At 40.0% G+C, this 24,940-nt stretch overlaps 1 protein-coding gene across 4 annotated transcripts in view; it reads left to right on the forward strand.

The window, feature by feature from the left end:
* Positions 1-10,310, forward strand: part of LOC109998478 (mucin-2) — a 38,367-nt gene extending 28,057 nt beyond the window's left edge. For all 4 annotated transcript variants that reach the window (XM_065965681.1, XM_065965682.1, XM_065965683.1 and 1 more), the window contains one exon: positions 9,315-10,310. In XM_065965681.1, the coding sequence (XP_065821753.1) occupies positions 9,315-9,504 (190 nt within the window). In that variant the 3' untranslated portion in view covers positions 9,505-10,310. The remainder of the gene's footprint in view (positions 1-9,314) is intronic.
* Positions 10,311-24,940: the final 14,630 nt, after the last annotated feature.

Raw genomic sequence — 24,940 nt, forward strand, 5'->3', positions numbered from 1 at the left:
GGTGGTGGAGGAGACTGTAACATTACAGCTGCACAAGGTTAGCTTATTTAAATTCATCCACTACAGGTTTTCCCTTTGTTTATTTTGAAAGGCTGCCAAGCACTTCAGCACTTAGTTCTGAAGCCAAATGCATTGACCTTGAAAATATTTGTACCCTAAGTTAGCGCGCATAGTTTCAATACCATATATTGTTCCATCGTGTTCTGAGAGTTGTATTTGTGTAATGTGATCTGACTGCGGGTGATGTGCATTTAAGCTTTTAGCATCCTATGATTAGCATAAATTATATCGCATAGTCAGCCCCTCCGTGGATAGCATAAATCATATGATGATGTGTCCCTGAGGTCTTAGTCATGTTTACAGCGTCAGTGTCTTTCTTTTCTTGCTCTGTCACACAGTCTCCTCCCAGCCATACAAACTGAAATAATACTTTGCCTCATCGCTCTCTGCCTTTTTTTTTTTTTTTTGCAGACATCGTTTTCCATCACTTCTTGCCTGAGTCTACCATCTTGTTAGTGAAGCTTTTTTTTTTTTTTTCTGAATCTTTTATTTCCTTGATGGGATTTTCTCCAGGCCTGTGTAAGCTTGTTGAATGGAGGTGTGGAAATGTAAGATTACTCATTTCTTCCCGTTTCTCCAAAAAAAAAAAAAAAAAAACCTCCTCTAATTGCTCTGTGGTTACTCTACAGTGCCGACCTTCTGTCAGTCAAAGTCAGACAACAGATGCCTCCACCAGCTGTCAATAAAGTGACGCTGGCGAAAACAAAATCTGATCGTACAAGCTGACTGCGAGTCGAGCTTGAGATCACACCTTAATTATCTCATTATCTTTAGATGTAAGACAATTTCTCATCATCACAACTTAATTATCTGCAGCTCAATTTTGTTTTTTAAGCCTGTCATCCTGAGATACTGATTTAATTAACTCATTTTTAGATATCAGATGCTGTTTAAAAACTTAGTGTGATTGTCTCGTTGAAAGTTTTATAGCCATGCCAGCAGCTACATGGGTGGCAATGGTGAGTAAAGCCAAGTCTCAGCCTGATGTCCTCATAGCTAATCATTGGCTACACCGCGAGACCTCTAAAAAAGTTGGCTGCTACCCCCCACTAACCCTTTATCACAATCAGATGATAGCCAATGATTTCAAAGACTTCCTCAAGATGGGGAGCCAGATGGCCTAGGAGTTAGGTGTACAGAGGCTGCAGTCCTCCTCACAGCCACCGGGGGTTCAAATCTGACCTCGGACTACTACTGCATGCCTTCCCCCACTCTTTCCCCAAGACTTCCTCAAGATAAAATTGTGCTCACTTAGGTTATCGCTTCATTTCCCATAAATTTTAGTTTAAAAAAAGTTGGTATAAATAAGGCTTTAAACAGACGCCTGTAGACTAACAACATTCCCATCAGCACCGGCTGTATTCTGTGTTTAGCCTATATAAGAAAATGTAAGCATGCTAACGCTCAAAAGTAAGGCAAGGCAAGGCAAGTTTATTTATACAGCACATTTCAACAACAAGGCAATTCAAAGTGCTTCACACAAGACATCAAAAGCATCATGACAGAGGAAAGAAAAGAAACATTAAAATAGAACATTAAAAAAAAAAATCAAAAAAAAAAATCACTGGAATTATTAAATCTGAACATTACGTTCAAGTAAAAATAATTCAAATGAAATTAATTGAAATAAATAAAGTAAAAATGTTAAAAAGTAAGAGTGTTATCAGGATGAACATTTAACTCTGTCATTGTTAGCATGTTAGCATCCTAACACTCTGAAGTACAGTAAGTTATCTTCTGCATTACATCATTACAGTCACTGTGAACACGTCAGCCTGATAAAAGTGGAATTGTCTCAAAACCAGTTTTTTTTTTCTCTGTTTCCATGAAGTTACATTTCTTAACTGAACTTAAGGCCCGTAAAATAATAACCATTCCCTTTCCCATCCCGAATACGTCTGAACAACTCCCACAGACTTTGTGTTTGTCACAGACTCCTCCTGACGAATGACTTCTAGAGTGCAGACTACTGCTCCTCACCCCCATGTGTCACACCCTTCTACTTTTCCTCAGGCATTATTTATCACTTTCTTTTGAGTTGTAAGAGCAACAGAGGAATAGAATGGCTGTTACTTAACTAACGGCTTGTTAACTAAGTGAGAGGAAAAAAATATACAGTACATTATACATGGAAAAAAACATACAACAATGACAGTGCAAGAATCATTATTTTGGGTGCGTTGTCACTCTAAAGCGTTTAGCTTTTTAGAGTTTATTGAAATTGATGATTTGAACGAAATCACACCGAGCTGGATAAATGAACATCTTGAATAAGGAATAAGATGTTAAATCATTTTTAACGGAAACACAAGTGTCACATGCCAAATCAGTCCAATCTAAGTGTTGGTGCAGGTTTTAAAGAAGGATCTTATAAGTCAAACCACAGCTTTCGATACTCTGTGACAGCCGAGCAGCTGGTGGGAGCATCTCTGAATCATAGTCCCAGGAGAGGGAATTGCCTCAGGGGACAGCCTGTTCTCTTGAGTAGTAATTTAAAGGTCGTCGTGTGTAAGGATGTGTAGATGTTGTGAGGGATTTCAGGGTCATGGAGCTCATATTCATATTTATTTGTATGAATTGTATGTTTGTCACAGATGTGCATATGTGGGTGTGGTATCTTCATCAGAGATGAAAACGGCTCTCTGCAGAGATTGTCTGCTCCTGTAATTCCTGCTGAAATGAAATGTTCTTTTTTTTTTTTTTTTTTTTTTTTAAGGATGTTCAGCCTATAGGGGAGAAAATTGCAAAGATATTTTGAGTTGATTGCCTTTGCACAGCCATATTTCTGCTGAAAGTCTCTCCTCCGCCGCTCATGGAAAGCGGAGGGGAGGGGAGATGGAGGAGAAATGATGATCTCCTGCTGTTGCTGTTGTATGAATGTTTTATAGATGGAGGGATGAAAGAGAGACGGCGCCTCGCTCAACCTCTATTCTCTTATTATTTTAACACACTGTTTTAGAACACTCTTAGCTTATCAAATTTTTGATCCTGTATCCAATCTGACTGCACTTAATGTCCTATTTTACAGCACAGTGAGCACACTGTACTGCCTGTGTGCTCATCTGAATGCAGTACATGTCAAACAAAGTGCTCATTTTCTAGACATCTCAGATACTGCTGTCAATATTCTCTAATTGTTTTCAACGACGGTCGTGAGTAACCTTGAATAACCTTTGTAACTACAAATCTGCTGATCCAATCCCCTCCGGAGAAGCGCTGGGTTGGTGTGCTTGGGCAAGGTCGCTGTCTCCAAAACTGAATGATTAAAAAAAAAAAAAAAAAAGAGCAGATTTAAAGAGTAAATCTCTAAGGATGGAAAAACATGAACAAAGTAAGGTCACACAGTGGGAATAGATAGTGTACTGATACACGTTTTACAGTGAGATGTATCAACTTCTCAAGCTGATGTTTGGTTGACTTTGGAGTCACTTTGATCCCCTGATGAAACTCTTTTTTAAACAAAGAGTCAGATGTATAATACACTAAAATACAGAAAAGACAAGAACGATCCCATCTGGACTTGTTGTCAGATGTATCAAAACACTTTGCCGAGTGTAATCATTTGTGTCTGAATTGTTTCATCCAAAGAAAAGTGAAATTCCCTTCATAAATGTTCTTCAGATCACATCTTCATACCTCTCACTGTAAGATCAGTATCACATGAATATGCTAATTGTTCTTATTTCAAAGAGTTACTACTCAAAACAAGATGTCTTGTGACTGAAACATCCTTTCTCTGTGTTTGCCAAGTCAACTTTCTGACCCACTGATTCCTCGATCGTTGACACAAGCTGCGTTTTACTCCTTTTATATTATTTACCTTTTACATGTTTTTACTGTGTTATATTGTTCAGACTTTTAAAACTGTGTCTACTCTTTTCAATTTCTGTTCTTATTTTCAATCTGAATGTTTTCATGTGAAGCACTTTGGCTGCAAATTTCTTTATTGTTGAGATATGACAGTGGATGGAGTCAGAAATCGGGGAGAGAGAGACAGTGAGGAATGACCATAGACTGTAAATATTAATGGACGAAGCCTGAGTGACGTCAGCCATCTGTTACTGCAGGGGGCTCTGGAGGCTCATCGGCAGCAGCCGCCATTCATGATTGACAGCAACCTGTCAATCATGTTAGCTACTTAACTTACATAGGATAACACATATCGTTCATGAAATAAAAATGGAGCCGTTTAAAAAAAAAAAAAAAAGCATACCCATACATTGTGTGCCCATGATGGCAATAACTAATCAGAGCTATTTTGTTTTTTGAACCAGGCTGTAAGCATGTGAATTTCTTCTGAAAAAAAACTGCTTTTTGAATGGGTGTATGTGACTTCCGGTGCTCCTGGAGCCAGCCTCAAGTGGAAACTCGACCAACTGCAGCATTTTGCACTTCTGCATTGGCTTCATTTTTCAAAACTTAAAGGAGCCAAAGGTCAGATTTGAGTTCTGGCTGCCCGCTTGGACTACTACTGTATAGCCTCCATTCATGGGGCGGGCACACTAACCACGAGGCTACCAGTGCTAACCCTTTATGAAAAAAACGAGTTAAACTTCTTTTGGAATGGCAAAAGTGAATGCAGCATGCGGCCCATTGCCTTGAAGCCTTTACGTTTAAATCGAAACTTCTCAACCTTTTTTTTTTTTATGATCTTAAAGGTAAACCATGAGCTTGTGTGGTTTAGTCTTAAAAATCTCTCTTAAAAAATGAATCCTCAGAGAGGTATTAAATTAAATCGTTCATTACTACTCTCTACTCAATATCTGGGAATTTGTATTTAAAGGACTTTTAAGTGGATTTATTTGTAAAATGAAAGAATACTTTTGGGTCCATTTTTTTTCGTTGTGCTTTTAATTCAGTCTGTGCTTTTTTTTCTCCTTTTGATTGTTTGTTTTCCTCATTGCAATGCATGATAGTATGAAGTGCTGGGTGAATTAATATTCGTTGGACACTACTTTCCCCTTTTCACAAAGCATCATAGGATCATTTGAGGGTTTAATATTTCTCCCTAAACGTTCAGACGGGTCTTGAAAATGTGAAACTGGGATATACAGTGTACTGAGTAATGAATGAAGTCAGACAAGCATGATTGTGAGCTCATGTGTGCCCTTGTAACTTGTTGATGATGTCACTCACAGTGTTTTACCACCAGGGTTGTATTTATGTATCTGACACTTGCATAGCACTTGCCTTGAGAAAGACCAAGTGTGGTCGAGCGTTGACAATAAAGTCAGTGGAGCTTAAAGTGCTGTCATCTTCTCCTAACTATATGTCAGCATTTACAGTCTATGTTACTGGTCACATCGCCAGCTACTCATGCTGATAAGTTGCACATTGCACGATGATTGACCTCGGTTCCAGTTGCGATGCTGCAAAATGATGCTTGTCAGATATATGCCTAAAACTCGTTTAAGAAGAGCGCGGAGAAAATGAATTTATGAATGTCTGAAACTGTGTATACCTCAGTCTGCGCGGTGAAGGTCAAAACATCCAAGTGAAAAAGCATGCAGCAAAACACATTATTTACCTGCAGGGGGATTTTAAGTTTTCCAAGGCCACATGATTTATCTTACAGAATATGATGTGCACACACAGCCATAACTGTGCAACTACTGTGAAAACACATTTCTTTCAACTTCAGTTACACTAGAACGAGCCTGAAACGGCCGCCCGAAAGCTCAGGTCAATCCTTCACTCTGACAATCCATCTCAGAAACCTATACTGCATAAATCACAGCTCTGACCCTCTGACTTATCGCCTGCATTGTCTATAAAACACACCTGAGGATGGGTGCTCCCGGTAGCCCCAAAAAAAAAAAAAAAAAAAAGGCATCGATGTGAGCATGAGGACAGAGGAGTAGCAGCAGAAAGAGCTGTGTTAGGTTCACAGCTTCCTGCCTGCCACAGTTTGTGGGCTCAGCGTGCAGATAATTAAGGTTGAGGGTGGACAGCTCCCTACAGCGCCGATGTTGCCTTCATCACGCAGAGCTGTGGACCGGGGCTATTCATTTTCACAAAGAGGGAACACGGCGGACGCAAAGCTAGAGCCACTGGGGAACTGAGCTGTGCGGTGGCACAAACAGGAAGGCTGTGGAATGAGTTGGGGATGGAACACTTTATTTACACTGTTTATTTCAAGGAGGTAGAACGGCAGAGACAGACTCAGAAAGCTGGAAAAGAAATTGTGTGGTGTTTTTTTTTGCGTGGCAATTTTATTCTGTTACACTAATACCAATCCAAGCATTACAAATCTTTAATTTGATGTCATCAAGTTAATATAGCCAATCCAGATTTATTAATTTGGCATAAGAATGATTAAAACAATTTCTATTCCAGCTGGCTAGATGGCAATGAAGTTTTACTGGAGACATGAGCAGAGGACGAATTAGAAATGGGGAAGAAAGTTAGGCCATATGTTTGCTTGACAATCAGTCAGTTAAATAGTTTTATCCATACAGCATCACGTCATCACAAGAGCTTTCTCGTGAAACTGTCCAAATGACGCAGGTCTAAACCGTTCTCTTTGTGAGCAACCAAACATTAATCAAGTCTTCAGAATGAATCCACCAAAAGCAAGCAGTTGGCAAAAGTGGAAAGGAAGACCATCCTGTTATCTTTTAGACCACTGCCCATCTCATCAATGTCACACCGACCAATCAGAATCCAGAAAGGGAGGACTTCTAATATCAGCTTTGTCAACAACGAAGAAGAACTTACTTGATTTGGAGGGTCATGTCTCAAGCTGCTTCTAATGCCAGGACACTACTCCTTTACATTATTTTTTATATTTTCTTGATGAGTAAATATTAAGCACACAGAGCTTTCTCAAACAGACTAAACGTTCACTACAGAAGTGGGAGTTCGCTTTCGCAACCTAGCAAAAATAAGTGCTTGTTAGAAGCTGCGGTCATGAGCGCTGCAAGAGCAAAACACGCCATTACAGAGGCCCTAAACGGATTCTGATGTCCGCCTAATTTGTTGATAATTTGTTGCTCTTTTGTTATAGCAAGCTCCACATATACAGAGGCTACAGACTCGATGAATCAGCCGCAGGTTAGACTCCAGGGCTTGGCCCTCTGATGTATCACTATCCCACTCTCTTCTCTGTCTCCATTTAGCTGTCAATAAAGCTATCAATAAAACAGGACAAGACAAAAAACATTTTTAAAAACTGCGATATTGTACCATGACTAATCTATCGGGATATTATTGCATTGTCATCCCCAAGACAGATTCATTATCTTACTTTGCTGTAAAGCAGACTCAGCCACCACAAAGAGGTTTAGATACAGCCTCTTCTTTCCCTACCTGCTGTAAATATTGCCGAGGGAAGAATTCCACTCCACTGCTCTTTGTTCCCACTCACTTTTTAACTGTTTACTCTGTCCGCACTTGTTGCCTGCACTGTGCTCCCGTCTGGAGTTTGATGTTTCATTTGTTTTGAGTGAAGTGGTTGAGTGACCGTGGGAGTGGGAGTTTTGAAGCCAGATGGATATGAATGTGAAACAACAGGCCCTGCTCCTGCTCCTGCTGAGTTCAGACCTCCTCGCTTCCTCTTCAGCTCTCCCCTCCTCGTCTCCTCGAGCGAGGGAGTCCTCTTTATTTCCAGCCTCTGTGCTGTGATGAGAAACACCAGCTAACTAGGCCACTGCATAATAAGCAAGAATAGCAGCAAAGTAAGAAGAATACAAAAAAGAAAAGAGAAGGGGAAAAAAAAGATTCAGTTCACTGGGGGAAAGCTTATCCAACATGTAACTGCTGACAAAAGTAAATCAGCGAGCAAATATTGTTTTTATTCCTTTATCGCAGATGCATACATTTATTATTGCTTACCTTTACCTATAGCTGCTGCAGAGGTGCATCAGGGTCCACGTCTCATTTCGGCAGTGGCGCCCTCGAGCAGTGCTGTCATGTCACTGATGATGCACCTTGCTGACTTTTTCATTTGATGTGCGTGTCAACTGCAGTCCTGGGATCCCTCCCGGTGCTGCAACGTTTCTGTGATACTCAGCGTTTCGGCTCATGATTCACTTTGTCAACAGCTTCCTACAACCAAGTGGCAGATGCAGGAGTCTCCACAGCATCTTTTCTTGATGCTTTTTAGTGGACTTCTTTCTCGTGTCTTGAACTGTCCTTCAACTTTATTTCTGTCATGTTTAAAGTTTAAAGATTGAATATTTTTAGTGCTCGGTGGAATTAAATGGAATGGGATCCTTGTGGCAAACTTACAGAAAGTTATCACCTGGATCTGCAGCTCGTTCAATGCATTTTGGAGCGTTATAGAAAGTTCCAGTTTTTTGATTTAGCTGTCTGGCCATGGGTTGTTTAAAGTTAACTTTCAGAGTTCCAATAGTGATGCTTTTGGCTGCATGTTGAGCTTGTTTTCAAAGACAGTTGTCGAAAGAACAACTGAATCCTAGCTGCTTAGCAGGGACACATGAAATGAGCATTGCTTCATATGTAAAATACAAAGTAGATGTCATGCATACAGGAATACAGCCATGGGTCATTTCGCATCCCTTGTCCCTGGCTTTGCTTTTGGGATTAAATCAGAAGCAATTAGAGTTAAAATATACAGAAATAGTGATGCTGTGCAAATACAGATCCTACAATGCAATACAAATAAGAGACTTAAATTCGGACAAACGGTAAAATAAGGATTATAAGAGGAAACACATTCAAACCTGTTTAAGCGTTTAGCTGTTAAAGAGCCAGATATTTCCTACAGGACTCAGTGGTGATCAAAAACTAAAGAGGCTTAAGCGAGTATGAATATTGAAATGAATTCCACCAGTTGACCAGAAACACATACAGTATCGTGTGAAAAATTGTGTTATTTCTTCTTTCTATCCCAGTGCAACTGATTAGCAAGGAAAGCGTTTTTTGTTGAAAGTTTTTTCCTGAGAAAGGCAGCCGTAAAGAATAGAGGTGGGGGGGGGGGGGGGGGGGGCTCATAGGGGGTCAGGGTTGATGAATAAGTCAAAAACCGGATTTTCACTCAGGAGGCACAGACACAGCCCACTTATGGATAAAATAGCTTGACCTCTAATTCAAACCGTAAGGCAAAGAGGACTAGCCAATCACAGCACAGTAGGATGAGGCTAGGTGAAACTCTATAGGATAACCAATACTCTTTTTGAGCATTTGGAGAATAGGCGATGTGTAAGTATTTAGTCCAGCATTGTTCTGACTGCAGATTCAAACACATAACTGACACTTTCCTGCATTGTCTCTCTTTCTCTTCCTCCTTCTAGTGTAGAGCACGACTTCCGTCTGCAGGAGGGGCAGGTGGTCCGCACATGGAAGGTGGGCGACCCTCCCGAGGGCATGCCACAGCCCCCGACTCCCCAGCCCCCTACGCCCCACCAACAAGACTCTCCTCAGCCAGTGCGACCGCCTGCCACCACCAAGAAGAACAGGAAGAAATGTTTCTGGTTCCTCTGAGAACTACACGATGGAGCAAAAGACACTTTGATACTCTAATGCACTGCTTAACCTTCTTTCAAAAGAAAAAGACAAAACCATGGAGATGTGATTAAAAACACAAGCGTGGCGTGAAGTGGAGAATTAAAATGCAAACATAAAAGTGAGGTAGGAGGAGAGTAACAAAGGTTCAGATTGTAGCTGTTGTTGTTGGAGTCGATGGGAATGGTTGACGGGGGAACACATGTTGATGCTGCTCTTAAAATCAGCCTCTTCAGCACTTATAAGTTTGATACTTGTGCAGGGAAGTAAAAGTGCTGAAGTCAAATAAAAGCAAAAGTTCACTCCACATATGAGTCACAGCTAGGAAGCAATTAGGAGATATAAAGAGAATATATAGCCAGTGGAAGGGGGCAAGGGGCACAGTACAAGAGGCAATACAGAAGAGAGATGGAGAATATTTATGAAATATGAAACGAATAAAGTTTATAGGCAAAGAGAGAAAAGACAGAGAGGGAGTATTCATCTTCATTAATGGACTAATGAGGGTCAGAACACCAGCTTTTATATCCAGAGACATTTAAAAAAAAAAGAATAATCATGACCTGTATTTAAAACTTTTATGAAACTGTAATTGATGAAAAAGTACTACACATGTCTACATGCACACACAGCACCCACACAAACACACAAATGAACATATTTGCATAAGAAGCATATATAAATGGAGAAAATGAGTGAGTTGAGTTCTGTTCATATCAGGGCTATTCTGCTTGGATGCTATATTTCAGATATGGATTACTGCTCTATAAAAGTATTTTACCACAGCTGCTTGTGTTTGTTTTCAATCTGGGTTCAACATATTTAAGGTCATTCCTGAGACTATTCAGATGCCTAACTTAAAGGAGCAATGTTTTACAATAGAAATTACATAGTTGTTGCTTGTTGTAATGAGCCTACAGATAATTATCCCCCCACATCTGCAGCTCCATTTTGCTTTTGTGAGCTCAATATTTGGCTTTTTTCACGCTCACTGCTCTGAAATCATTGTCTTATCCCTCCATAGCTGTTATATAAACTGTAAAAACCCACTGAACACTACCTGCTGAGCACAAACAAGCAGACAGTCAAAGTCAGTGTCAACATAACTTTGTCGGTAGCATTTAAAACTAAAAAGCTTCATAATTACTTGGTTGGTTGGAGTTGGTGAAGGTCTAAACTGAGCTGAAGTGAGAATAAATGATGTAATAACATTCTTGTGTTGGTCACAATCCCAACAGCTCAAATACATGTCGAAGTCCTGCATTGGAAATCCTACAGGATAAAGGATGGAATAACGAACTTTAATCAGCATAATAAACCAAGAAGATGAATGTCAGGTACTCATCTTGTTGAAAACAATGCCCTGGGGCGCTGGTGGCGCAGTGGCCTTGGTCCTCCAAGCGGGTAGCCCTCAAATCCCACCTGTGGCTCCTTTCCTACATGTCATTCCCTACTCTCTCTCCCTGATTTCTGACTCTATCCACTGTCCTATCTCCATTAAAGGCACAAAAAAGCCAAACAATAAATCTTTAAAAAAAGAAAGAAAACAATGCCCTGTAACTGATGGTCGTTGCCAGAGGAACTCTATAGCGCCTCCAAGAGCTCAGTGGCTCCATCTGACAGAAGAGATGATGGAGCTTGGATAGTCCTCGCTTTCTTCCTTGTCCTAGCAGTAAATAGTTCAGACAGAAACCCTGAGATAAAAAATGAGAACAAAAAGTTCTGCTACAGAATGTGCAGTTATTAAGAGACTTGTTGTTCTAAACAATAGAAATCTCAAAGAAGTTGTTCCCTTTGAACCTAAGGCTTTCATAGATCCAAAGCGTCCTTGCTGAACGTTTTGACTGAACTTGTCTTAAAGTCAACTCTAGGAAAAAGTACAAGATAATACATCCCTTCAGCCAATTCTTACTGGAAGACCAACAACTGTTGTGACCAATTACCCAATACCAATAACTAGTCACAAGCCTTGTGCATGTGCAACAGATGTGACATAGATATCTAAGATGTCACATACACATTCAAAGAAGGGACGTTTTCTAAGTCTTCAGATGGCGGCTGAGGCAGCCCACTTTCCTGGACACTCGAGGGCAAGTCTCAGGAAATTCAGCCTCAGCTGTTTGATGGCTGCAAGAGAAGCCCTAAATATTGCTACTTAGTAATTCATGACACACATAAGCTGCTTCTATGAGGCTCCAAGGTGGTACGGGATCATGGCCTAATTAATGCCAAACTTCAGAAACAGATAGCTCTCAGTTTGTTTGCCTGCTTGTCTGGATTTGCACAACTCCTGCCAGCTTCCACAATTGCTTCAAACAAAGAAATTATTAAAGAGACGCTGTTTTGTTTTAGCTGAGAAGGGTTTTTTGAGGGGAAATGTATCGGTATAATTATGGAACCAGCACACTATTCTTTCTCTAGCTGGGCTCTCATCATATGAGTACAAGAGCATGGATATGTCCAGATGAGAAAACTAGACATCCGCAGAAGCTTCTTCACAACTGATGCTCCTAAAACTGTTAAAATGAACATGATTCAAGTAGAAAACAATCAGAGGTATTGAAACTTCAGGAAACCCACATTAGCTTCCAACACCCCATTTGGTAAATGAAAGAATTCATAGTCATGGTAGGCGCAAGTAAATAGTCTAGAAAGGGTTGTTGAGGAGAAAAATGAAAGCGGTAGGCTACAGTAAATTCAAAAGAGTTTGCAGTACATACAGTGTTAACCTAACTGTGCATGGCTTTTGACTGGGACCATAATGCACATGTGGGAAAGTCTCAGTTTTCAGAGGAACTGCATATCGCCATGGTTTTACGACAACAGTGATGGTGCTGTTTTCAAAGGTTTGCACTCTGGAACCCGTTTTCAGACGTGCTTTCTGGCAATCAAAAAGCCATTCTTGTGTAAAAGATTTCAGGCAAAACGCACGAAAAGCGGAAACAGCTGCCAATTACGAGGCTAACTTTGCGGCTAGCTTGTTGGATTATGAAGAAATGTTGCAGAACAAGCTATTTTGCCTTGCAGCTTTGCTTGCGATAACTTATCTGTATCATGATCTCTGTCTTTGCATGTCTATCAGCTTGTGTCTGCTCACTATTTCTATTCAATCGATCGCTTCAAACATTCATCAAATATCCTACATCACTCTTAAAATGTTCATTTTTCCACTACAAAAATATCATGAATCAAATTGAACCAATCTCCTTTTGCAGGTGGTCCTCGACATAATCCTTTTTTTGGATGGCCTTTTTACTGCTTACCAACATTACCTTACATGTATGCATTGGAAAAGCCCAGAGCTTGACATGAGACTGTTAAACCAAAAATCTGTCTTCATTTTTAAAACTTTTTTCATGCTGCCTCTGTCTGTCTTCCAGTAACTTTTAATCACAGAGCAATCCCAGAAGACATGATTATGAATAGCTCTCAGTGTCCCACACCCTCTCCAGCAGGCTGTCTATCCCGCTGTGTGCTTGTCGGTGTAATAAAGAATCTAACAGTGTTTTTACAATTGCTCTCTCCAGGACAATAATTAAGTAGACTTCCATTGCTTATCATTTAAGTTCTCCCAGTCCTCAATTGACATTGCAAAGTTAGCCTCACATTCCCACTTCTTTTTTATACAGGTTAAAAAAGAAATGTGTACAGTATGAAAACATTTTGAGGCCATGCCAGGCTCCGATCTGTATGCAAGTTTTATTTTTCTCTAAAGTGTTGGCTTGCTTTATAATTAAATGTTAAGAGCTGGGATTTATGAGTATTTAATTTGTATCCTGATATCAACCCAAAAAATTGGTTTACATGTATTCGCATTAATGAAGGGAGTGATTGGTCTGGCTGTATGAGATATATCAGAACTTTGTCTGTGAACATTGCTATCATAATCTCTCCTGCCATAGATACTCCATGTATCTTGTCATTTTACCTAATCAGCTGACTCATCGGCTCTATAGTGCAAACTAATGGGACATCCCTGTCGACACACATTCCCCAACTCAAAGAACTCTGTAAGAGAGCTATTCGTTTTTTGTTCTTTCTGTCCGCTTGTTATTAAGTGCTTGAAATGTCTGTATAAAGTTATAATGAAATTTAAATTTATGCAGAGTTTTATACAGAGATGACCAATTGACGAAGTCGAAAGCTTTTTCTGCATCTGAAGCCAGCATGACTGCTGCAGTTTTATCCTGTTTTATCCGGTGAATCACTTGCAAAGTGCTTCTGATGTTATCTTTAATTTGGTGATGTTTCATGAATCCTGGTTGGTCTCAATATGAGATCACAGGTTAAAAAAAATCAGCCATTTTGCTAGTATTGAGGAAAAAACCTCCTTTATAGAGACTAACAGGTCTCTACTTTCTTTTTACACTGATAGCAAACATGAAATAAGTACTTCATCTGGAAAAAACACTATCACAAACAAAGGGGTTATTGCTATGAAACTAGTGGAATAGAAAGTTTTTAATGTTAAACACCAGGGGGAGAAAGAGATATTTAAAGTCCAGTAGAACAGAGAGGAGAGTGGCAACACATTTAAAGGTTAGCAGGCATGGGATGCTATCCTAATTGTTAGCTGTAGTTCTGTGTTGTGTGGATGACACTCAGAATTTAGAGTCACCGTGGTGGGCTGTAAAACTTGGGAACAATTCTGTGAACAAAACATAAGCAAAAGCCTGTGAAAATAAATAAGTGCAGGACGTAACCACCCACGCTGGTTTGAGGGGGAAATGCTGTAACTCACTCTTTTGTTACTGGTGGCTTGTTGAATTATGGAGCCAGCGACGGAGCCTCGCTGCTTTTTCTAATCACAAGAAAAGCTGATACGTTTCATTATCTATGTCTTTGTCTGTCTGTCTGTCTGACTCCACATATTTCTGCTTTATGTTTGATTGAGAATGTTTATCATATTGGGGGTGAAGGGGGGAGGAGGGGGGTTAAATCTCCAGGACAACAGCAGAGAGGGCAGCAGGAAAATCACGGGGGGGGGGGGGGGGGGGTTAACAAGAATGCAATGCTTATCTGCTTGCAAGGTCCTGTTCTCTGGTCAGGACAAGTGAACTCCAAGTCATTTTGGATTATTAAATATATGTAATGATTTTTAGTAAATGTAAAAATACAGTTTACGTCATTGTTGACCCAGATACCCGCATAGAATTGACCCTATGCAAGAAAAATGTGATGTATCTATTTTTTTACATCATGGGGGACATTATCTTTCCATCCTGAGGTGTAGATGGTTAAACGCCTTCGCTGCACGTACCACAGCTTCAAAATAAGCAAGACATTTACACACGCACGCTCTCACCGTCTCACAACCTCACAGCTAACATATTGTTCACAGACCAACACAATGAATTATCTCCCCCGCAGTTGTTCCTCTCTCCCTCACAACCAGGCACACGCGTCCTCCTGGTAGCTCTGTGTGTGCCTTGCAATGCTGAGAGGAGTGTAGAGTTGTCAGTCATTAATCTGCTACAGCACAGCCTGTAATCCTGATGACAGAGCAGAGCGGGCTTACAGAGAGCAGAGAGGATCTGAGCCCAGCCTGGAGTGGCGAACAAAGGAGCCGGAGAAGACTGGCTTTGAATCCATAAAGAGAAATGAAATGTGTGAGGAGGTGTGTGTGTGTGTGTGTGTGTGTGTGTGTGTGTGTGTGTGTGTGTGTGTAGGGGGGGATTCTAGGTTGAGGTAGGTAACTATTTTGTCAGCAATGCTGCAGTGCAATTCAAGAATGCTGGCCTGTAAAAAAAAAAAAAAAACAGGGAGAAAATCATTCCATAGAAAGCAACAAAGTGTCACACTGACACATCAGGTAAAGGGGGCTCCAGTCCAGGCTGGTCATTTATGTAGCAGGGTACCCTGGCCCTGCAGAGACAGAGAGGGAACAAGCCTATACTGGGGACCTCTTCAAAGGAACATCAAGGGGTCAAAGTTGGCTCACGCAATTCAGTGCAACATCAGTCGAGGCTGGGCTGAAAATGAAGGCGAGCGAGAGGAAAAAAAATAACTATGTCTTGAGGCATCAACAAGCATGCATAATGGGCATGTGAAAACAACTACAACTGCCTCTGCATGCTGAGAGGAAGCAGCAAAGCTAATACTGCATGAGTCATTGAGCTTAGGCTGCTACACAGATATTATGTTTCACTTTACCACATTACAACTAAAGAGGTCATTTCACAGTCAATCAGTACGAGAAGCACAGAGGTGCAGGAGACGTAACCTGTCCTCGAGTCCGGCAGCGGAATAACATTATTTGAAGGCTAATGCAATAAACGATGCAACATCAACTGCGTCTTTTCCCAATGAGTTAATAATGATGCTGATAAACAAGCCCCAAAGTTGCAGTGATACTTGAAAGCATTTTCTTTTCTTTGAACTGAGAAAAGGAGCCTCATTAGTGACCAAATAAAAGAAAAATATGGATTGAATGTGGACCAGGGGATCCAAATTAAAAATTCACCCACATGCGTGCCCACACACACTCAGACACACAAAGACACAATGCCTGGGCAAATCCTCTGGCTTGGCTCACTATCCTACTGTGGAATAAAACACACACACAGTACCCCAGTAGCAATGCAGCACTGTGCAAGCTTGTGTGCGTGTGTGTGTGTGTGTCATAGGGACATGATAAATAATGAATTAAAAAGTACCCGTTTCTAGACGACCTGCCAAGTTTCTGAGTCAACCTCGATAGCTGCAGATTGCTTCAATAAAATATGAGCTAAATTCTCCCCTGCCACAGCTGTCACTGACGCAAAAATGGGCAATGAAATGTAAATATGTGATGGCCGCGCTTAGAAGGACACAGAAACAGTGTAGACCTGTGACTCCAGAGTTCCCCATCAGATGAAAACAGCACACACGGAAAGAAAAACGCTTCCTTTTAGAGCAGATCTTCTGGCAGGCTGGGTAGGGAGGAAAAATAAAATCCAGTGTGGGTAATCTGTCAATAAACTGCATGAGTTTTGATTACAATTTGACATTTTTGCTCTTGTACAAATCTTCAAAGTACACAGAAAGTATATTTTTTTCAAAGAGTAGGGTTATATTTGACAAGGGCCATATCTGAAGCGGAGTTACTGGAGGATGTTCCGAAGAACTTCTCATATGTGCGTAGATCAGGCCTTTGGAGGAGCATCAACATATGAGCTGAGCTCAGCGAAGTTTTCACTGTGTGCTCATTCCTTCACTTGTAATGATTTTTGTTATGTGATTTCGATATGATTTATGAGCGGCATCATTGGGGGCAGAGAACAAACTCAAACACACTTTTGTTCATCTAAAGGCTGAAAGATGTTTCCCTGATTCTGCACCCTACATGCATGCAGGTCACTCAGCATTCATAGCCAAGCCTAAAAACTTTTTTTCCCCCCCATTTTGTCTGAAAGATGAAATCTACCTTCCAATTGAAAATGGAGCTATGATTCGGATGTCTAGAAGCTGGAACCTCGACATGGTCGAACGGACATTAGTTCAGATTGAAAAAAAAAAAAAAGCACCAACTTTATTGCCTGAAATTGAGATTTTCCTCAACTGCTGCTATAGCAGACCACTGAAAAAAGCCCAACTCTCAGTCCATTTGTCTGTAACATCTGATACTTTAAATAGCACAGTCTTGAACTCTAAACCAACAAGCCGCTGACCTAAACGTAGGGTATGAAATCTATCATGCATCCTATGTCCCTGACTGTTTGTACCTTAAAGGTTGCTTCTTATAAACAATATATTGAAATGGAAAAAGAGACATTCTGCCATGCTGGCAGTAGAGCTGACATATTTACACACCAAAGCCAAAATGTAACCAGTATTTGGCAGGTGGCAGGTGCTAATTTCGTCCCCTTGCTGTAATTAATTTGAATGAGGTCAGCCAGTCGACATTGTTTGGCTGCCAACACTTTTGCCACAAACAATGCAAGGACATCCATCACCAAGCTGTTTTGCGTTCATCATGACCACTGAATTTAAGTTTACCTTGCAACTGATGGGACAAAAGCTTCAATTATTCTCTTTCATCACAAACAGTTCTTGAAGTAAAACTCTGCCACAGACACAGCCTCCACATGTCATCAACCGGTCCTCAGTCAGATTATTATCTCAATAAAAACTTTACTAATAAATTTATGGTCTCACTGGCTTATCTTAAGTCGTCCCCAACGCAGACTGATGCTCAGTTTGTAAATAAAAGCAGAGTGCACTTTAAGGCATTGCTACGTGTTATTGATGAGTCTTTGCTCTATCTCAGTGGTTCCCCCCCCCCCCCCCCCCCGCAGGACCACATGAAAAAAACAGTGACACAGTGCTTTCAAAAGTGAACATAAATTAGGATAGTTTTCATTGATAAAATCAGAACATGCCTACACACTTTGATTTGATTTGATTTAATATTTGCAAATCTAATTTTGACAACCTCAGAGCAGACAGAGCCTCACTCCCTCCCCCAGATCTCAGGCGCCCCTACTAAGGGGGCCCGGACCCCTAGGTTGGGAACCAATGCTCTCTCTCATCTGAACAGGGAAACGTCTGGCAACATAGATCAAGACGGTTCCCCCTTACAGTGACAATCACACTTCTCAAGGTCCCCTGCCATTCTCCGCCTCTTAACCAGATTCTCTCTGACTTTCCCCCCTCTCTCCGTGTATGCACCTGTTTCCTGTTCAGATCAGTCTATCAGTGCCCTGACCTTTCCCACCCGCCTGCTCACCTGTCTACACTTCAGTTATCACTCTTTTCTATGTTTAGTTGCTGTTACTTTTTGGATGTATGTCTTTTTGTTTAGTCTTTATGGATTTTCTTTTGCACTCTCATCCTGGATGTGTCTGCCTACTTTCCTGTTTTTCTTTTCTTCTTTTTAAAGTTTTCTTCCTTTCTGTTGATTTAAAATCTTCCAAGAAGTCATTAGGGTGTGAAATTGTCCAATCCAAAGACTGCAATCTACATTTAGAGAGGATTCATTACAGTGTAGAATGGTTGAGTTTTATCCAGTTCTGATCAAGGTAATCATCCCAGGTAATTTTTGTCTTTGTAGAACTGACAAAATATTCTTTTTCAAAATAACATGTCCAAGTTTGTCATGGGAAAAGGAGACTAGTCCAACAGTACAAACCAAAAATGTATATGAACTGAAGTCTATATCACTCACCTATGCCCAAGTGTCTCACATTCTTATGTGTCCATGGCTCTGGGTACTAATGCTATCACATCTTTAAAGGTAGAGTCAGTAGAAATGTCCATGCAGCTTGTAAACACGAGATTCAAACCGGGCCCCACTTCCTGGGCTCATTGGCACCAGAAGCATATCCCCACTGCAGGACTTTAATGTGCAGGTTTGTAGCTACACTGCAATCCACCTGATAATAGGCCTTTTAGATTTGTTGTAATAGTAAAGCCAATAAATAAACATGCTAGCACAAGCTAACTGCCAGTGTTTGCCACCTGCCTGTCCAACAGAAAGCAGGACAACTCTGCGTCCGGGAGTGAAAGCCGACCAAAGGTTCGTTCCGGTTTTTGAACGAGCTTTATCTGCTTGGTGTTTCGCCTTACTGTGATTACATTTCCACTTCTTTGCTGCCACATCTGCATTCATCGCAATGGCGTTCAGTTGCTGAATTGTATCCACTCCTAAACTCACCTGTGCGCTGTCATTGGCTGTCAAATACACCCACTCCCAACCCCAGAAAAGTCCTGAGTGAACCAAAACAACACAAAACATCAAAATACAGGATAGGGTCTCTGCAGACACAGTCACCAACACACATGACCCAAAAGTGATGATTGAGCGGCATTACTTTTAGATAAGTCAATATTTTACTTTGAAGAAAAAGCTACTGAATCTGTCTTTAATGTTAAATCTGATTCAGGTTTGTGAATCTTGACCCTAGAATCCACAAACTAAACACTGAATGGGTGATGTCATAGTGGTTTAGTGGACTTCTCATCGTCTAGTGAATAATGGAGAATAAAAACCGTTATATTGGACAAATGTGCAAGTATAACAACAAATGTAGCACTGCCTACTTTGAGAAAGGAATATTGACATCTTCCTTAATTCATAATGACGGATTGATAACTAACAAACATCTCTAGTTTTTGGAAGACAGCCTACTAACCCAATACACAAGTGATAGATAATAAATGAAGAAACTAAAGAAGTAATCCAAACATCAACAGATAAATAAATGCTGTGTATGAAAGTATGCAGAGCTGAAAAAATGTCATTTTCTTACCTCCGCATGTCATGACGCAGAACAATAAGAGTTCATAAAATAGTGAGAAGAATTTCTGAACAAAGAACAAACAAGAGTTCATGTCTGTGCTGCCTGCGGGGCAGTATATGTGCTGAGGAACACGCTTGACAATTATTTTCAGGGGAATGTGTCACTGTGTGAGAAGAGTCCTCTGAACATCAAAGTCAGTCTCTCTGAAGACATGTTAGATAACTTCAAAGTCCTGTGACTGCTTCGCCGAGAGGTGCTTTCCCTTTGTTTTGTTCTGCTAGTTTGTTTTCTTCTCCATCGTCGAGTAGATGATAAAGACTGTGAGTTGACATTGCGTCATGAACCTGTTCTTTGTCATTTGCAATCCAAGGACACGATGGACACTAAAAAAACTGGAAAATGATTTTTAACTAACAACATATTCTGACAGATGGGTAACCAATTAGCTCAGAGAGACATGTTCTTCTTCTGCTTATTTAGAAATCACCATGAGTCAGTATGTGATCATGACATGCAGCATAAATAAAACATCCTGAAAGTTAGATTTTTGGGAAATGAGTGTACATTTATTCTTCTAATTAAGAGTTTCAGAGTAACATCTTTTTCTTTTCTGGTCTAAACAGAGAGCATTTTCTTTCAATCATTTTCATACTCATTGTCAATCGTAACAAGGTTTCCGTAGGTTTTTCCATTTAAAAACATGAAACACATTACTTGTTGATCAGTGAGATTCTGAGGAATTCAGAATGATCTCCTTTTGGACAGAAGCAGGCTAGCTGTTTCCCCTTTGTTTACAGTCTTTATGCTAAGCTACGCTAACCAGCTACTGACTGACATTTACCATTTGCTGTATACAAGTGCATTACCAAAATGTTTCATTTAACTTTCTATTAAAGGACGTTTATAAAAACCAAGGTTTCGGTGGTTAAAATTAAAGACAGAATCATCTTAAGTGGATTTCTTCTTCTATGGTCTTATTAACAGGAGACTATTAAGAACATAAAGCTGAAGAAAAAGGCAACAAAGCTGAACAAATAGTTCAAAATTCTAAGCATTATATTTCAAACATAATTTTACCTCAAACATAGTTCAGTGAGACACGTCATGTTGTAATGGTTTATTGTGACAGCGGAACATTGTTTGCATTAGGCGCCTAGGCTCATTGCAAGATATGTATTATTAATCCTGCAAGTCGAAATTCAGTTTTACACTCTGTTGTTGAGACATGTCCACATAGGCTGACAGAAACACAAGCACAAAAAGGATCCTGGACATGCATAAATAGAGATAGTCAGAGTGAGGGGGCTGCCCAGTCAGGCACTCCTGAGCTGGTTGGGTTTGGTGCCTTGCTCAAGGGCTACACTAAATAACCCCCCCAACATTAAAGGGCAAGTGTTCTGCACTTTGTCAACAACTACAAATAATTCTAAGAAAAACTAAACGGGTCATTCAGTAATTACTTTAAATACATAATGTGGACTCTTATGTAAAATATATGTTATCAATTGTGCAGGGGGATCATTTTCATAAATACCATCTGAATTCAGAGTGCATTTTATGACATCTTCCAATGCTTGTTTTGAATCTGTTTTATCTGTTTTGAGAGACTGACATGACACCTACTGCCGCCTTAATAATCAGCTTTTGGCTTTTATTTCCCAAGGCATCAAACCAGTAACAAGAGGCTCCTGCCAACAACTCCTCTTAATTAGTACGGGATCCTCGAACAACATGCATTATATATCACGTTATGAACCTCATTTACCTGCAACACACATAACAGGTCTCTGGGGACATAATTATATGACTTATGTTGTGGCATTAATTGGAATTACCGTCCCTGAAGATCAGCGTCGGTGGACATAATATTGCTATCTCTCATGTTGAGCTCGGGGGTACTAATGCGGTAAAATAAAGTCATAGTATGTAATGTATACTATGAACCACATCAGTGGAAAGGAAGGAGCACATTAATGAAAAGTAAAGAGAGATCTTCCACAAAACTAATGTTTCTGGATGATTTTCTACTTTGTTTTCTTTGTTGTTTTTTAAACAGTTAAGTGTAAGGTTGGCTCACATTTTGACTCCCATAATTAAATGAATACCAACTGGTTGTAATGCAAAACAGGCAACATTTTGTCTAAAATAATGAACACATACTGGAACATGTTTCATCTCATCGTAATCCTCAGATTCCTTTAAATTTAAGACATTTCATCGCCATACATTGTTGTGAGTGAGTCTTTTCCCCAAGTGAAGGAGTTTTAAGTATTCTGGGGTGTTGTAACGACCAAAACGTCGACTGGACAAAGACGATGAATCTATGTCTTACAAATAGCCGTTGAAATATCTTTCACTTCTAAACCACTGCTGAGTTGGATCTTTTTTCAGAAGGACTGCTTCAATTATTATGTCCAAAGACATCCTTGGTAAAAGAACATAGCCCATAAAGCATCCTCTTTATGAATTAAAAATAAATAAAAAACATGAAATGACATTTTACGATTTAACCTGCTGCAAAATGATTTCTAAGAATGCCCTTGAAAGTACAATTTCCATCTGTGACTCTTATTTTAGTTTTTGTGTTGAATTTTCTCTTTGCTGTTTCTGCTCTACTTTGCTAATCCAGTGCACATGCCGCTGCTGGTGCCACATTCATTAACAGAGATTTGGCATTATATGCTGTTTTAAGCATCAAGTAAACAAGAAACTTCTCGGGAAAAATTGAGTGATAATAACAATCAGGGTGAAAGTTGGTTTTGAGAAAATTAAAGTTTGACCAATATCCATCTGTTAACATTGAGGAGGCGGAGTGTATGGCCTATATTACAGCCAGACCGCAGGGGAAGGTCTAAATCTTTTTGCTTCACTTGAGGTGAGGTATTTAACCGTCCATTCTTTATACAGCACATGTTTAGAACCAGCTGAGGGTTTGGGAAGATACTGGTCCAGGTTTGTGTCCATCAATGAACTTTACAGGTGCTGGGAGGGGAATTTATTTATGTAGCTTTTGGCATAGTGCTGATCTTTTATTTTCCAATTTCCAGTTCTTGTGCTAAGCTAAGCTAATTGTCTGCAGCTCATATTTAGAGTACAGTACTGTATTTTGGATTTCTAAAAAATATTTCATACAGCAAAAGTCAATCACACTCCAATTTACACTGTGGTCCAAAACATTCACTACATGCTGCCGTTTTCTTAATTTACTATCACAATATATCTCCACTCATGGGTCTAGTTTTTTTCCATCTGTGTCGAATTGTGAGATTAAAAACAAGAATATTTTTGATGGTTCTCTTATTCGCTGTGAAGGATTTTCTTTCTGATTGCCTCAGATTGACCCAGTTACAGCAGTGTATTTTCTTAAATGCAGTGATATCCCTTCACAATACAGAGGCTGCTGGTGCCAGGGGGGGAAGGCATTTGGCCAAAAACAGAATTTGAAATATATCGCCTCTGGGCAAATATTATTGACTCCCTAAAATGCTTTAAACATCCTCTGGGTTTTGGATAAGACTTGACTCCCAGTTCACGTAGGCCAAGGAGGTGACAGAATACACATCTCCTGTTGATTAGGAACAAATAGATAAATGTACTGAAACAAACTCTCTGTGTAGAGATGTGATACATAGATCATTAAATCAGACTCTATCACGCTAATGCTGTGTACTCATCCATCTTGGAAGACGAAAGTAGACGTGTCAAAACACAAGTCAAAATGGTGAGTGAAAGCAGGCTTATTTATTCCAAATCAATAAAAGTGCTGCAGAATGATCAACAAACCAGTTAACAAGAATCTAATGTCGAAGATTTTTTTCCTGCAAGAAATGGTTCTAGTGACAGATTAGAATTGATATATCGATCAATGCATGCATTTTTCACCACAGGCTGAAACAGGTTGAGGTGGAGCTGGTTTTTCAAAGAGGTTTGCGAGTTTGACTCATTTTATCTACCTTACTGTATGAACAGTTGGGTAACTTAATGCACAGCCATACATCAACTTTGTTAACAGTCAAGTGTCTAAAAAGTTTCAGGAGAAAAAAACGTTTCCAAACGTGTGGCACTGCATTTCTACATTATCCAAGTAGAGTAGTATTTTCTCACATACTTCCATATTTTCTCAGTCAATCTTTAAGTTTGCATCAAAAGTCAATTAAATTACAATCCATGCTTCTTTTCTTGGGGGTAGTTTCTTCTTTGATTCATTTCAACATCTTATGTTGAAAACATGTTTGTTGAAATGAAATGTTAACCATATGAATGAAGTAACTCTGAAAAAAAATAAAAACAAAGTATAAAAAAACCCAAAAAAACAAAAGAGAAAAAAGCCAATTAAATAACAATCAAAGCTGCATAAAATGCAAATACAAAACAGGTTATATCTATTAAAAGAAAAGTACCTAAAAAAAAGTGCCTAAACATAGGCCTATATTTTATGGTACAATCCACTTAAAGTCGGTTCACCTTTCTCCTATTTGGCCACTTCTGCACCACGTTGCTATTTTACAAACTGACTACAATAGAGGATATTAATGAGGTAGATGTCATTCAAAAAATATTGCATTACACGGATAAGGCTGAAAGGTGGTGGTTGGGGGGAGGGGGGGGGGGACATTTTAGGCTGTAACCACAGTTCGGATCCTTTCACAGAGCCGTCCACAGGTGATCCCTGGCTCCCATGTTGAAGTAATCTGATAGCTGATTGTTCCCCGTGGAAGACTCAAGTCTTGACAACTTCAGTCGCCAAAGACCCTTCCGCTTCTAATTTTCCGCTATGACAGACACTTTTCGCAGGAGATCAGACTGAAGGAACACCTGAGAGCCGTCTAATTAGAGGAAGCGTCTTTATCCGTGCAGTCATGGTGCGTCTTTACGCGCTGTGGATGTGGACTCAGCTTCAATTTTGTCATGCAACGATTTACAGCAACGACTGGGCGATAAAAATAAAAGCTGACCACGACTCTGTCAATAAGATAGCAGAGAAACATGGATTTACTAATATGGGACAGGTAGGTTTGTTTCAAGTTACTGTTAAAAGGATTGCGTAGCGAGCATTCTTGATAATTTTTTCTTGATCCATCTGTCGATAGAGAGGCTCAGACTCAGAGTTTCACCGTTTGCGATCTTATTAGGCCTGTGTCAATGGTGTCAACAGTCATCCCATTGAAAAGCGTTACATTTAAAAAAAAAAAAAT

The sequence above is a fragment of the Labrus bergylta genome, chromosome 17 (genome assembly GCF_963930695.1).
Source record: "Labrus bergylta chromosome 17, fLabBer1.1, whole genome shotgun sequence".
Lineage (NCBI taxonomy): Eukaryota > Metazoa > Chordata > Actinopteri > Labriformes > Labridae > Labrus > Labrus bergylta.